This window comes from Nanorana parkeri, unplaced genomic scaffold (genome assembly GCF_000935625.1).
Source record: "Nanorana parkeri isolate BGI_ZX_2015 unplaced genomic scaffold, ASM93562v1 scaffold233, whole genome shotgun sequence".
NCBI lineage: Eukaryota > Metazoa > Chordata > Amphibia > Anura > Dicroglossidae > Nanorana > Nanorana parkeri.
This window is the reverse complement of record NW_017306501.1, coordinates 1058936-1073339: the sequence shown is the minus strand read 5'-3', so window position 1 is coordinate 1073339 and position 14404 is coordinate 1058936. Positions and strand designations below refer to the sequence as shown.

Sequence of the window (14404 nt, the reverse complement as noted above, 5' to 3'; positions counted from 1 at the left end):
AAAAGCAATGTAAGAAACATTGCAATTTGCATATTACTCTCTACATAATGGCACTGCATAGGTCACTCATCCTGAGAAAGGTTGGTGAGTATATACACATATATATACATAACAATTGATGGTAATTTCATTATAACTGGATACATAACAACTGGGAAACATTGCTCTGAAGCTATATCTTAAATCTCATATATATGTATAAAGTTTTTATTAACTCTGTTAATGTGAATTGCTGTAAAATTGCTTGGTAAGTAACCATCATGTATGACATATTTATTATTTTCTCATCTTCCACTCTTACATTGTATCCATCCATTGCTTGATGAAAGCCAAGTGGTTCCCTCCAATAAGGAAAAGAAAAAAAAAAGACACTCCCAGAATCATTTTCCTATTGGCTACACAGCTGTGGGCGGGGTTTCATTTCACCGCCCATATAATTTACATAGGAGGGGCTGGTCTAAAAAATAACGTGACTTCAGTCGTCACAGCCCTGTCGTTTAGCCCCGCCTCTCGTGACGTCACCAGCTCCGGGAAGCAACGCGAGAGTTGTTCAGGTAAGCTCACACCCTTCATTTTAACTATAATAGGGGGGTGGGCGAGCAGGACCTGCTTTGGGGTGCAGTTGAAAGCCTTTGGCACCCCAAAATTAAGTGGACCCCTTATGGACTGTGCAGAATATTCATAAGGGTGACTTATAAAGAGCCCTAAAAATACAATGAAAGGGGGCGTGGCCTGATAGTGGACACTTGGTGAATGCAAATTATAGGGTCCGTGACGTCACTTCCTACGTATATACCCGGCCGCCATTTTCTGGTTGTGAGAGAGTCGGGGGGAAGGCATCTCGGTGGCGGGAGAAGAGCAGACACGGCCAGCACGCCCACCCAATCGGTGACTGCGGACCTTGTCTGTCCTCCTGGAAGGAAGGGGGCGGGGACGGCGGCTTGTACCGGCAGGAAGAAGCGTTTGTAGGAGGCGGACTTTGCCAGGCCCGGGGCTCTAGTAAGCGGAGCACTGCTCTCTGGCTGTGCCAGGTAAGCGCACCACGTGTGGCTATTGTGTGTGTGAGAGAGAGAGAGAGAGAGAGAGAGAGAGACGGGGAGGGAGCGGCTGTACCGGCTCTTCTTCCAGCTGTGGCGGCGACTCCTCCCTTCCCTGACGGGGGGCGCCATGATTCCCAGCGCCGTACAGGGCAGATGTAGCGTGCCGTGCTCTTCCCCCTAGGGGGTTGTGCCAGCCACCCCGAGGAGGAGCGGTGTGTCCGCTGTGTCTCCCCTGGTCAGGAGGTGCTCGGTGTCCGCCGCTTCTCCTCTACCGGGTGTCAGTGCAGCTGCTCGTCCCTTTCCTTCCTCTGACTTCTGTCTACACGTGTATCTCACTTTGTTCGAGACTGGAAAGCCGACAGTGTTCTGTTATACTGGCTGCAATGTTATCCAATGAGGGCGCTGCGGATGGATGCTCAGCTGCCTGGGAGCGGGAATTGCCTTCCCTATGGCATTGGCCTCTGTATCACGGACAGTGATTGGGCACACGATCCTGCCCCTGCTCAATCCTCTATTACCTTTATACATATCCCACAGTGGCAGTTACACATCTGCATTGGCATATGACTAGATGAATAATATTAGATTGAATGGATCCACACATACAGCACTACTCGGTAAAGTAGTATACATAGGGGTTATCACCACCACTGGCCATAGCCCCTTTTTGAGACTACATGGCACATCATCCCAATCACATTGCCAGCCCCCCTGGACTTGATTGCTTGAGTCACATCCTTCCCTACTCCACACAGTGTGGAGAAGACCATCGTTGTGATCAGGAGTAAAGTTTCTGTGCTTTGTAGCAGTCCTTCACACAAAACGTATAGATTTTTTATGATTTACACACCCAGTGTGTTTTTGTAAACTATAAACTTTCCTGAATTTGGGCTTTAATAGAAAACTAAACCGAAACCTTTTTTGGCTTTAGTCCTCCTTTTGGGTCACAGGAGTACATTTATTAATGTCGTCCTGTGACTGAAAGTCAGCATCTAGTGCAGGGGTAGCCAAACTCCAGCCCTCCAGTTGTGGTGGAACTACAAATCCCATGAGGCATTGCAAGATTTTCACAGCCAAAGACATGACTCCCAGAGATAGATGCATCACAGGATTTGTAGTTTCATCACAGCTGGAGGGCCGGAGTTTGGCTACCCCTGATCTAGTGGGTTACTGCCTGCTGTATGCTGACCGTGTAGAGCCGGGCTGCAGTTGTCAGGATCCACCCCCATGCTTGATTGACACCTGGCTGTGCGCGCCACCTCCCCTCTCTATCCCCCAGTGAGCCCTGGAGGAATAGAGAAGGGGAAATTCCCACAGGAGGGCAGTGACTGACGGCTCTCCACATGGAGAGACTGCAAGCTGAGTGATCAGCAGTTCTTGAGCTATAGAGCAAGGGTGTGACAGCTGCAGTATCACACGCCAGCCAAACCTATTGGAAGAGTACATTTCACTCTTCCAGTACCTATCCTTTAAGTTGCTTGTGCACTTAGATTTAATTTTTTTGTTAAGCTAGTGGCTTGAGCAGAAAAAAACAGCATGGGTGGATAAATATCCCACTGTGGCTATTGTATTCTGACAGCTAGATTGCTTTGCTTCAGGTCTGCCTGTGGCTATACTTGCTGCTGGGAGTGTGTAAAAACGCATTTCTCCATGGCCTGCTAGGACAAGGAGGCACACAGACGACATGAAAATAGGGCAGCAATATTGGGACCACACAAAGGAGGAGGAAAATGAAAGCTTTAGTAGAAAAAGAAGTGGCATCTAATTTTAAAGTGACATTATAGTCAAACTTTTTTGTTCCCCCTTCCCAATCCTGCTGTAGGGACTTACCTTAAAGGAGAACTATGAGGTGAGTGCTTTTCACTAAGCCTCATAATTTGAGCCGACCGGTTACACTGAAACTGTCACAGGTCGGCTCAGTAGATCGGGAAGTGTGCAAACGCATACCAGCGTTTGCTCACTTCTCGATCCTGTCACTGCAGAGGGGGGTGACCTGGATTCTAGTCTCCCCTGTCCGATCCTCCAGCGCTGACTGGCGTTGGGGGGGGGGGGGGGCGCTAGTTTGTGTCCTCCCGTTACCCTTCGGAGAACTATGGTGAAAAGCCCTAAGCCCTTTCTCCTTTTAAATGATGTCTCTTAATCCAATCATGTTCTTCTTTCCTGTAGTTTTTAGCTGTTCCTCCTGCGCTGGTGTGGGTCTCCGATCCAGAGCTGACTCCACTGTCCTCTTTTGTTTATGTCCCGCTGTGTCTGTGCTGGTGCATGCTGCTCCATAGACTTACCTTGTGTCTCTCCTCGTCTCCCGGTTGAACATCTGAAGCGCACATGCGACCGCCCCAAGATCCTTTGCGACCGCCTGAGGCTTCAGCTTTTCGGACGGGAGCGCGTGGGGAAGACACAGGTATGTTTAAAGTCCTTTTTAAAAATAAAAAAAAATGTTTTTGCATATATCTACTTCTTGCTAGCAGTTGACGTATGCAAAAACATGCAAGGGTTTAATAACCCTTTAAGTCTGAATATCTGCTGCAGGGAATTTAAAAAAATACTATTGGGTAGAGTAAAGAAGAATTGACACCCCTTCAGAGATTTGAGGATATACAGCCGAGTGATGCACAGATAAGATACATTTTTTAATAGGGTATGTGAATGCATTTAAGATTTAAATCCAGAGTTTAGTGTCACTTTAATTTCCACAGACTTGCTCGTATAGAGATATACAAGAATAAGTTCATTTTTTTTTAAAGTTCACTACATTCCCAGCACTGAAATGGTCCACCTCTGACTAATTTTCAGTACACCTACTTAATCACCTTCCAGGATCTTGGCGGTACCAGCTGTGAAATAATAACCTGTGTTGCATTGCTTCTTCATTCTAACAATAGTGTTCAATAATTTAAAAAAAACGTGCATGCACTTTTTTTGCAATCACACTGGAATGCAGGGCATTGCAGTAACATGCATTCTGGTGCGGGCAATCATACTGAGAGCGGGAGCTGGGTCTGTGGTGCTGTTGAAATAAAGGGCACTGTCACACCCCTTCCCGCCCCAGTACAAAGTGAGGGTTTGATTAAGAGATCCACTGCTTTCATCCTACGAGACTGTGCAATGAACACACTGGATGGTGTGAACGGGCCCTTACAGCACAACTGTCCAAATATTAGGATTGCAGCATGGCTGTAACCTACAAGCAACATGACTTGCAATTTTTTGAATTGCCAGGCTTAAAGTGCCCATACACTGTTCGACACTGCCGCTTTCAGCAGCCTTTCAATTGGCATCCCTTGATCAACTGATCAAAGGAGCCGGCAGCCAATGAGCTACCGACTCTTGTCGGGTGTTCTGACAGGTGCCGCCAACCGACTGTTTAATCTTGATTCATTATTGAAAAAAAGTTTTAATACTACTTTAAATCCTTTGCATGAAAATGGATATTCAGGTACATGGCTATCAGAATAGTGTAAAAACAGAACCATTAGACTGACTGTGTTGAAATATTACACCCACCACTGGTGGTATACTAACAAGTGGACTCCTTGGCAATAAAGGCTGGTTTACATTTGTCAGAGTTCTCTGAATATTCTCAGATATGCAAGGGTTAAATAGTTTTGTTCTTTTTTTTGTATGGAAAAAAAAAAAAAGCGGTACCTGGTGCTGGCATGTGAGTATTTAGAGTAACAAAGGGGTGGATTTTCTTAGGAGCCAGCTCCATTGACAGCTAGAGAAAACCTCAAACATTAGGTGCCTGCTGTAATTAAGTGGCATTGTCAACCTGTCTCCTAGGATCTGTCCAACCCTGGAGAACATAATGTGGAACAGTCATGTTTAGACTTACCGGAGAGGTGTCAACAGTTTCACATGCTCTTCAAACCAGCAACAAGGCCCATGTAGGATTATGGGTGCCAAGAAAATATGTGGACCTTTCGATGTTTAGATGACTGAGCTTTTTTTTCCCCCGGTTTCTGTACTTTAGTGACTTGACACACTTTTTAAAATATTTTTGGTGTTATTTTTTTCCACGACATTTATGTACTTTTTACGAAGTGTACCCACACATTATATATTTGTTTTTTAGAGGACATATGTGATGTAAATATATAGCCCATAAACACCTCACATTCCTAGGATTTCAGAAATGTTTCTGTACTTCTTGGCCTACAACTAAAAGCTAACATTTAATTTTTTATTCTCTAAAAACGAAGTGGTCACCTAGCACAGGGGTGTGGAATTCCTATCGCCCGGGACATGCAGTTTCGGGTGCCGGGCGAGTAGTTTTTTTGTACACTTAGCCCCGCTTCGGGACAAGCAGAGCTAAGTGTACAGTGTGGATCCGCCGCTCGTTTTCAAGTGATCTGATCATTTATCAGATCACTTGAATGAAACGAGAAGCGATTCTGTCCCCCTCGTGGTTTTCGGGATCCCCCGCTCCTCTGGCGGACCCGAGACCACGGAACATGAGTTCACCATAGAGCCCGCAGAGCAGACGAAAAACGTCCGTTTTTCGTCTGCTCTGTGTTATCACTGAGACCGTGGCGCTGTGATGACAGCGCCACCTGTCTCAGCTGTCAGGAACTACACAGAACATCTCAATCTGTGTTGGAGGGCAGGTTCCAGAACCTGTCACCTCCAAACCATCACTACGGTCCGACGCTGGGGTCCCTTAAAAATTTCCTCGGCCAAAAAGGGGTCACGAGTGGAGAAAGTTTAAGAAGGCCTGACTTAGAGGATTTTAAATCCCCATGTAATAGAAATAAAATTAGGTGGGGGTAAAAAATAAAAAAAAAGTTATAAAAAAGTAATTAATTTATATTTTAAAAAAAGTGACAATGTGAAAAATAAAATAAAAAAAATGAAAACCAACCCCGATGCCCCCGCCATCTGCATGCAAATAAACGCACGCATAGGACATTGTGTGTGTGCGTTGAGTGCTGCCACCATTTCACTGTGCCATATTGTGGTAGCGAGGCAGCAGAACTCTCTCACGCACAATGTGCATTAAAGGGCAAGTTCACTTGCCCAGGTAATATGGGAAAATGGATTTACCCGATCAAATCTGGCCCCCGTCTCTCCCAAAAACCCCCCCATCTCCCGGCTATACTTACCTTTCGGCAAACAGTCCTTACCCTCCGCCGGTACAGGTGTACTGTCCTTACCCCGTACTGTCCTTACCATGTACTGTGCATCGCAGTCCTGCCCTATGCATTTTGAATTTGGCTCCCCAAATTCACAACCTCATTGGTCAGCGACTCTTGTACTCGCCCAAATGCTCGATATCTTCTCCAATACCGGAACTTCTGATCTGAGGTAGATTTCCTCTGACCGGCAGTGCCGTAGGTGAGCATGGTGCCAGCTTCCCGTGCAATCAGTAAGCGGGGCAGCGACTAATGACCCGCCTCCCAGTTTCCTGATTGGCCAGGAAGCCAGCTCCTTGCTGATTGGCTGGGAAGCCTGCTTCCCAGCCAATCAGCATCGAGCCGGCTTCCTGGACAATCAGGTCATTACTCGCCGCTGGGTTTCCTGATTGGCCGGGAAACCGGCTTCCAAGCCATTCACAATCAAGCCGGCCAAACAACATGGAGTCGGCTTCCCTGGCAGTCAGGAAGCCGGGTAGCATCTCATTCCCCGCTGCCTGGCTTTCTGATTGCCCGGGAAGCCTGCTCCATGCAAACAGAAGCACCGATACTCGGTGAGTACCGAAAGCAAAATATCGGTACTCGTACTCTATACCCAAAAAGCGGTATTGGTGCATCCCTAGTTTTAATTAAAACAATTTTTTTTTGTATCAGGACAAGTAGATTATTATGAAGGACAAGTAGATTTGGCCCCCGCTTTAGCCCTTGGACAAGTAGTTTTTTCAAAAATGTCCACACCCCTGCCTAGCATACAATGTAACCAAATGTCTCTAACTGTCGCACTTACGGGCAGCAACATACTTAAAAGTCATCATGGGGGGGCTAAAAAAATAACCTTTAAGTGTGATAAACAAATCTGCTAAATGTTAGAGTACAAATATATTGTGTATATAATTTTTTATTTTGTAAAAATATTTTAACTTTTTTTTTTTTTATATACTTCCTTTTGGTGTCAATTATATCAAGCAATTACTATGACTGCTTGATAATGTAATAATTGTTTTTACATTTGTGGCTATTAGGCTGCTCCAAACTTAGGAACAGCCAATAATAACCTTGGTGATACTGATCATGACCGCATGTCAGGCTCAGATCTCACAAAGGCTCCTGATCATTCCCAGACGATGAGACTACTCGAAACATTGTTCCCGCAAAGAAATATATTGTTACATGTTTCTATGCTGAAGAATGTAACACATAGGATCTCTACAAAGCTGTCAAAATATAAATAGCAGAGAGGTGTGCACACTGTTCTGCTTTTTCACCTGTCAAATACCAGATTGCTGATAGCGATCTGCTATTTGTAACAGCTTAATTCTTTTATTAATGGATGGTTACTGCTGATTGTCAGCAGTTACCGGCATTCCTGAGTCCCGAATAGCTGCTCACAGTGTATGCGAGCAGTCATTTGCGCACTTCACGATGGAGCTGTATCTGGGCTTTTAACATCTTATAAGGGGACACTACTCAAAGTGAGTATATAATTATGCCATGGGTGGACAAATCCATATGGAATTGAGGAGTCAGTCTGTCCAATCTAGGAGTCAGCAGGTCTTTTTAAGAGCCAGCTCCATTGACAATAGAGAACCTCAAAAGTTAGTTGCCAGCTGAGCAATGGCTACCTGGCTCCTAGGATTTTATTTTTATTTTTTTTGTAGCCCTGGTGTGTGCAAATAACCTAATCCTGTACTGATGAATGCCTTGCAGTGGAATTGATGGGTGGGGCCTTCTCACAAATGGAAGTGATGTCATATTACTTCTGCTGCTAGTAGATTCTAAGTACAGAGATGGTACAGTTATAGTCGCACAACCGTTGAAACAATGCTGCATACAAATCAAATGGCATCAGTGATCCCTAAACTGTCTTTGGCACTCAAATACATTTTTTTTTTTATTGAAGAACTATGGGGTCAGGGCTTTTCCTCATAGTTCCCCTAAGGGTAACGGGAGGACACAAACTAGTGTCCTCCCGTCACCGTAAGCTCAGTATACCGCAAGCTACAGCTCGCGGTATACTGAGACGCCGGAACTGATCCCGACAATTATGTCTGGATCCGCACAGCTGCGTGAGTGACAGCTGGCTCTGCCTATCTAGAGGCAGAGCCAGCTGTACCCGCCCCTGTCCGTTCTGCCAGTCAGCGCTGGGGGATCGGATAGGGGAGGGGGGAATACAGTCCCTCCCCTGTCACGGCTCTTTTTCACAGGTCGGCTAGAACTATGAGGCTGAGTGAAAATCACTCACCTCATAGTTCTCCTTTAACCTGGGGGGGCGGCCCCTTCTTCGGGACGCAGAAGCGATCTGGCGACAGGTAAGTCGCCAGGATCGCTTCTGTTGTAAAGCCGACAGTCGGCTCTACAAGTTTAAACAGAGTCCCGGCGGAAAAAAGTCGCCGGGAGTCTGTTTAAACAGCCCCGATGCTGGCGACGTACACTGTACGTCGTCAGTCACGAAGGGGTTAAGTGTTGTGAGGGAGCTGTATTGATTTCAATTATAGGTCTAGTTCTAATCATTTTTATTTTGTGTGTGTATAGGGTCTCAGCCTGTAGTAGACTCTGTAAGCCACAGACAGCATGTGAATGTATTTTCTTTTACAGGTAGAACAAGTACAATTCCTAAAAACAGTTACTGCAGTTATACAATCAACATTTCATTTCAAACACAGTGCATGCAAAAGAGTGGTGCTTTCATGAGTTATTGGGCAGAGGAAAACAAATTATTAAAAAAAAACATTCCTGTGGCAAATGTAACTTACAGGACTGATTATCTGCTCGTGTGGTCAGTGCAGCTTGAAGACTATCAGTTTTCTTGTATGGTCGTGGGAGAGAAAATATTTAAACACTTGGAATAGGAAACCAATAAGAGATGTTTAGAAGCATGGAAATGTGAGAAATGTTTGTTTTTGAAAGCATTGATTTGTTTGTTTTTTATCAATGTCATGACATTGGTTGAAGCTATTTTTCGGTGGATTTCGAGCGATTTGGCCCCAATAGACTGCCAAAAGAAGCGCTACGTAGCGCAACAAATTGTGCAATGTCGATCCGCTCAAATCAGCGCTGAAAAAGCTTGTAGCTCAGTGTGAAGGGGGTTATGTGGCTGCTTTGGTTCTCGTAAGATGTTATATTTACTTGGACTGCAGTAATCACCACTGAAATGTAAAGGGTTATGCTATCCTCTGTGGTCAGTCCTCAATTAGTAAAAATTTTGTCCTGAAGGACAATGCTTCCAAGCTTACTTTTTGTAGCTGTGCAAAAAGATATGGTTACCCCTTCATAATAAAAAAAAGGCTTTATTTACAAAAATATTTTTTTTAAACTTTAGCTTTTATATTCCACCAAAACCACAGTCACTGTGGCTCTAATGCACCCACCTCACAAGCATGCCCCCATATATGTGGCACCACGGGAGAAATCTCAACTTTGTGACTCCACATACAGTTGTAATGATTTAACCCCCTTTGCAGATCAGGTTTATTGGCAAGGTTTACGGACTACCAGCTGTTTGCAATGAACAATTCAAACAAAAGCAATTGAAATGGGTCAACACAACAAATGTTTTCAACATAGTGTGCTATCCGTAGTGATTGCAATATTGTAAATAATAAAACTATATAATAAAAAATAATATATTACAAGTGATATTTAAATCTGCTAAATAATGAGCGATTGTGATCCTACATGACACTAAACTCTGTGAATAATAAACTTGAATACCTATTTCGTTTGAGTGGAACCCATTATAACACTGTATGTTATTTTAGCACTGCAGTAATGTTTCAACCACCTGTCAATAATCTGGAGAAAATCAGAAAGGCCAGGAAAAGGGTGAAGCAGTTGCTGCTGCAGATTGGTTTAGACACGTGTAGAGAAGCATATGAGGTAAGTAAATTTTTAAGCTTTCTCTGTGTAGCACAAAATCTTGAGGTTTATGTGAATAAATAAACGTAAAGCCATTTTCTGCAAGCAGGTGTCAGATTGTTCCAGATAAAATGACCACTGCAACAGACTGTGATCAGTCAGTTTTACAATTGTTACACATCTTGTTAGTGTAGGTTACAGGCTTGTACTTTCATCTAATTCCAACAAACTGCAGCAAAATTCTTTTTCATACAGAATAATTTCCTATTTCACACTTTATTGACCATAATTTAAGGGACATGTTGGCCCGTACAGTTAAGGGCTGGTTTTTGATGCCGACACAGACGTGATGTATCCAGGTCTATACACTGTCTGTGCGCGGCTGTCAAAACTCAGAGCTGCGGGAAGCAGCTTGTAAGGGCACACAGTTCCTGTGTCGTCTTAGATTTGCATGAACTGCCTGCATGATTCTTCCCGCAGCTCCGTGCGCATAAAAAGACCTTTATGATGTATGAAGCAACATACTCCTTGTTAATGAGGTCTTATTCACATCTTTCTGCTCCTCTCAATTTAGGAATTCATCTATCAGCGCCTTGACAATAGGGACAGGAACCAGTGCTTGGATACAACAAACTTTCCAGTTTTAGCATCCTGGGATTTGGTGGTCTGGATCTGCGAAGTGAGGTGTCTATAGGTTATATGCAGGCACCTTTTGGAGCCTGCATTATAGTGCTGGTGGCTTTGAAATAATATTGGGGTACTGATAGTTGTACCCCTAACATTGGAGTAGGCACATCTGCAGTATGCAATATACATGTATACAGTGAAGGGAATTAATCAGAACTGGAGGAGACAGAATCTGGAGCAGTTGCTCATGGCAACCAATCAACCCCTATCTTTCATTTCTAAAGCTTAAATTAAAAAAGAAGCCGATTACTATAGGCTATACTACATACAGTGCAGAAGCAGCGGTGCAGACTCTTTATGTTCTGCAAAAAAAAAACGCTACAAGGATAAGGTGTCCACAAATACTGATCCACACTAAGTAAGTCTGCTGACGTGTATATTTTTAAAGTTGTTATATAGCCATGTGTAAAGTCTTGTAAGCACATCAAGGGTCATTTTGTTTTGTATGATTTTATGAATTTTTTAATGCTGCGGAATAGTCCCACACCCAGGCCTATGCCCTTCTCTTCCACCTTTTAGTTATCTTATTTTATATAGTAGGATGGTAGGCATTTGCTCTGGAAGCAGGGCTGATCTCCAAAATGGAACATTTTGTGGCCTACTGATGAGTGTCCAGAGCTCCAGGTGCACAGAAAGTCACTTTCAAGTAAATGTAACATTGAGCACCTTATGGTGCTTTTTGCCCTTTCACCATGAAATCTATTTTTGCATTCTTTTTTTGCACACAAATACACATTTTCAGCCTTAAAATTTCTTGGAGCTCCCGAAAGTTTTGTGAAAGCAAAGATCCTAGGAAATGGTGGTAGTTGCAATTAATGTTGCACACTATTAGTGCAGCAGTTTTTTTTTTTTAACCCAATTTCCAGTAGAAAAATGCATTCTTAACTTTAGTGAGGTGCATAAAGTAAATGGCAAACATGTCACGTCTCAAAATTTGCGGGCTTGATAGTTAGCGGGAATAATGGCCTAGACTTGTTGCCCTTTACACTGGTGTGCATGGTGATACACAATGTGCGTGTTTGGTGCAATCATTGTACATAATTTTGGGTGTTCTGTGATAGCTGATTAGTGATGACAGGTTCTCTTTAAGGAGATATTAGGAGTTTATTAGACCCCTAATGTCACCTTTGCAGTCCAGTGGAGGTAAGCAGAGATCGAGCTTGATTAGCTTCATCCTTGGCTACAGCCGGGGGTACATGACAGGGCTGACATGCTGCTGGAATTGCTCAGACAGCTTTTTTTAACTTTTATAATTCTTAACATTTTTATTTTATTTTGCTCTTTTATTAATGTAAAAATTTTTTTTCCACTCCTGTGTGATAGCAATAAAGTTAACAAGCCCCTTTGTGATAGCATTTGGAGGCTACAGGCTCATTTTATGGAATCTGTCACCTCCAATACAGGAGTTTGATCTCGTGTGACGGCTGAGACAGGAAGGCTGTGAGCAGACCGGAGAACTGCTCCCTGCTCTCCATCCTGATGTCATTTGCTGTGGTCCCGTGTTCCCCAGAAGAGGGGGGACCCTGAAAACCATGGTGGGGGAGAGGGGCGTCAAGACAAGCAGGCTAATTCTAAGTGATCCCAGTAGCTGCAGAGATCACTTGTACTAAAAGTGTGGCTCCTCTGTTCTACTTTTCGGGCAAGCAAGGATGCATGTACCGGTAGAAAAAAAAAACAGAAACCTGCGCTGAGAACATGTCCCTGCTGCCGGGCGATAAGAATTCCACACCCCTGAAGTGAATGTGTGGGGATGATTTGATGAGATGAATTTTTAGAGTTCATTTAATGGCAAACATGGGAGGCGATAGGCAGATTTTTTTTTTTGTCTGCATTTTCATTCACTTTTTGCCTTGGAAGTAGAAGGAAATTTTGACAAAGTGAGGAGCAATACCCTGCTCACAGCTGTCACCATAACTGATATCACCATTGGAAGATTTCTCCTCTCATCCTGTTTGTGTGACAGCTGTAAAATGTTTAATTTTGTGTCATTTTCTGTCTGACAATGGTCATCAAGTTACAACCGTTTGTATTTCCCAAACACTCCTCCACCCTGGCTAGATTCAGTGCTCAAGGGAGGTTCTACTTGTGTTTCTCAGTACAGCTCGCTGAACATGAAGAAAATGGCTTCTGGAGTAGAAAGGTGGCTGAACTTTCTATGAGGGCTCATATTTACAGTGGGTATAGAAAAGAATCACCCCCCCCTTTAAAAATAATCGCATTTTGTTGCTTTGCAGCCTGAAATGAAGACACAGTTTTTGTTGTATTTAGCTATATTTATTCAGTGCAACTTATAACATCCAAGTGAAAGATATAACACCAACAGGTCAGAAAATGATAAAAAATTCAGTCAGAATCACGAAGTTGGAAAAAGGATCACCTAAAACGGTCTTCATTTCAGGCTGCAAAGCAACAAAATGTGATTTATTTTTAAACAGTCGATTTTTCTTTTCTATGCCCGCTGTGTGTAATTTTTATGTTGCTTCCAGTGTCCATGTCTATATGTATTACTTCTGTTGCAGTAGATAAAAAAAATTTAAGTACTGTTTGGTTATATGTCACTGTTCATCCAGCAATTGATGCATATTGAATTGTGTGTGTGATCTGTTTTTGTCATGCAGTTCTTCAGGCCTTGTTTAGACCAGGCGGCTGAGAGGTGGTAAAACCAGGCGGTTGGTTCCCATTTACTGCTTCTCAGCCAGCTATGTTGGCATTTACAGCAGGACAGTGCTGTATACATTACTGCAGCCATGATGCTTTGCAGTGCTAAATGCTTGGCACATGGTTGCTGCGCAGTAGTTTAAATGAAAAATCCCCTTTTGTGATCCAAATAAAACAAAACACTGGCATTAATGAGGTGATATTATAACCTCCTGAATGTCGGGTAGCCCTGTGACACATGAACCACTGCAATGGAGCCTGTCACACCTCTCTGCTTCTGTTCACCTCAGGGAGGAAATGAACCAATGCTGAGGAGTTAATTAGGGATGGTTTTTAAAGCAAAACTCCAGCTATTTACGTCTTTTACCTGCATTTTTTTAGCCGGTCTGGTAATATTACAGCTTTCTAGTCTTCTTGCGGATGACATGACTAAGCAGCACTCGTGGAATGATGTGTGAGCACCGTCCTGGAGTACTGTAAGTCCAGGCTGCGTGATAAAACAAGTGTGTGTGTGTCCCCGGGGCCTCTCCAGCCAGAACTCCGGCCAATCTGGAGACAGGGCAGCGTGTAATGACGCACTGCCTGGCTTACTGATACCGGAAGTACTCGTGCTAGGCATCGGATCATTTGGACGAGTACTCACCCAAATACTCGGTATCGGCACCAATATTGATACTAGTTTTGGTGCATCCCTAATTTTTTTTTTTTTTGTGTGTGTAAATATAATTTAAATTATGGGGGGTTTACAAATTTGTAAAAAGTTCTTTAACTGACAACATATACAGATCAAAGTTCACCCTTTTGATCTGCATATTAATGAAGCAAAATGCAGTTGTCATTTAGACAGGAAATTGGCAGTTAAACGGGAGGGGATTAGACAGGAAATTGGCAGTTAAAAGGGGGGACAACGACAATGTGTGCTATGTATGCTCTGTGTATTGTGGTGACGTATTTTTGAGTGTGGTTAGTGCATCTTTGGTCCTCAACCCATTATAAATGGCCATATGATGAATGTACAAAACTGCATGTTGGGAG

At 43.6% G+C, this 14404-nt stretch overlaps 1 protein-coding gene across 2 annotated transcripts in view; it reads left to right on the top strand.

The window, feature by feature from the left end:
- The first annotated feature begins 973 nt into the window (after positions 1 to 973).
- ADNP2 (ADNP homeobox 2) overlaps positions 974 to 14404 on the top strand; it is a 22322-nt gene continuing 8891 nt past the window's right edge. For both annotated transcript variants that reach the window (XM_018556321.1, XM_018556319.1), the window contains exons 1-2: positions 974 to 1031; positions 9928 to 10045. In XM_018556321.1, the coding sequence (XP_018411823.1) occupies positions 9938 to 10045 (108 nt within the window). In that variant the 5' untranslated portion in view covers positions 974 to 1031; positions 9928 to 9937. The remainder of the gene's footprint in view (positions 1032 to 9927; positions 10046 to 14404) is intronic.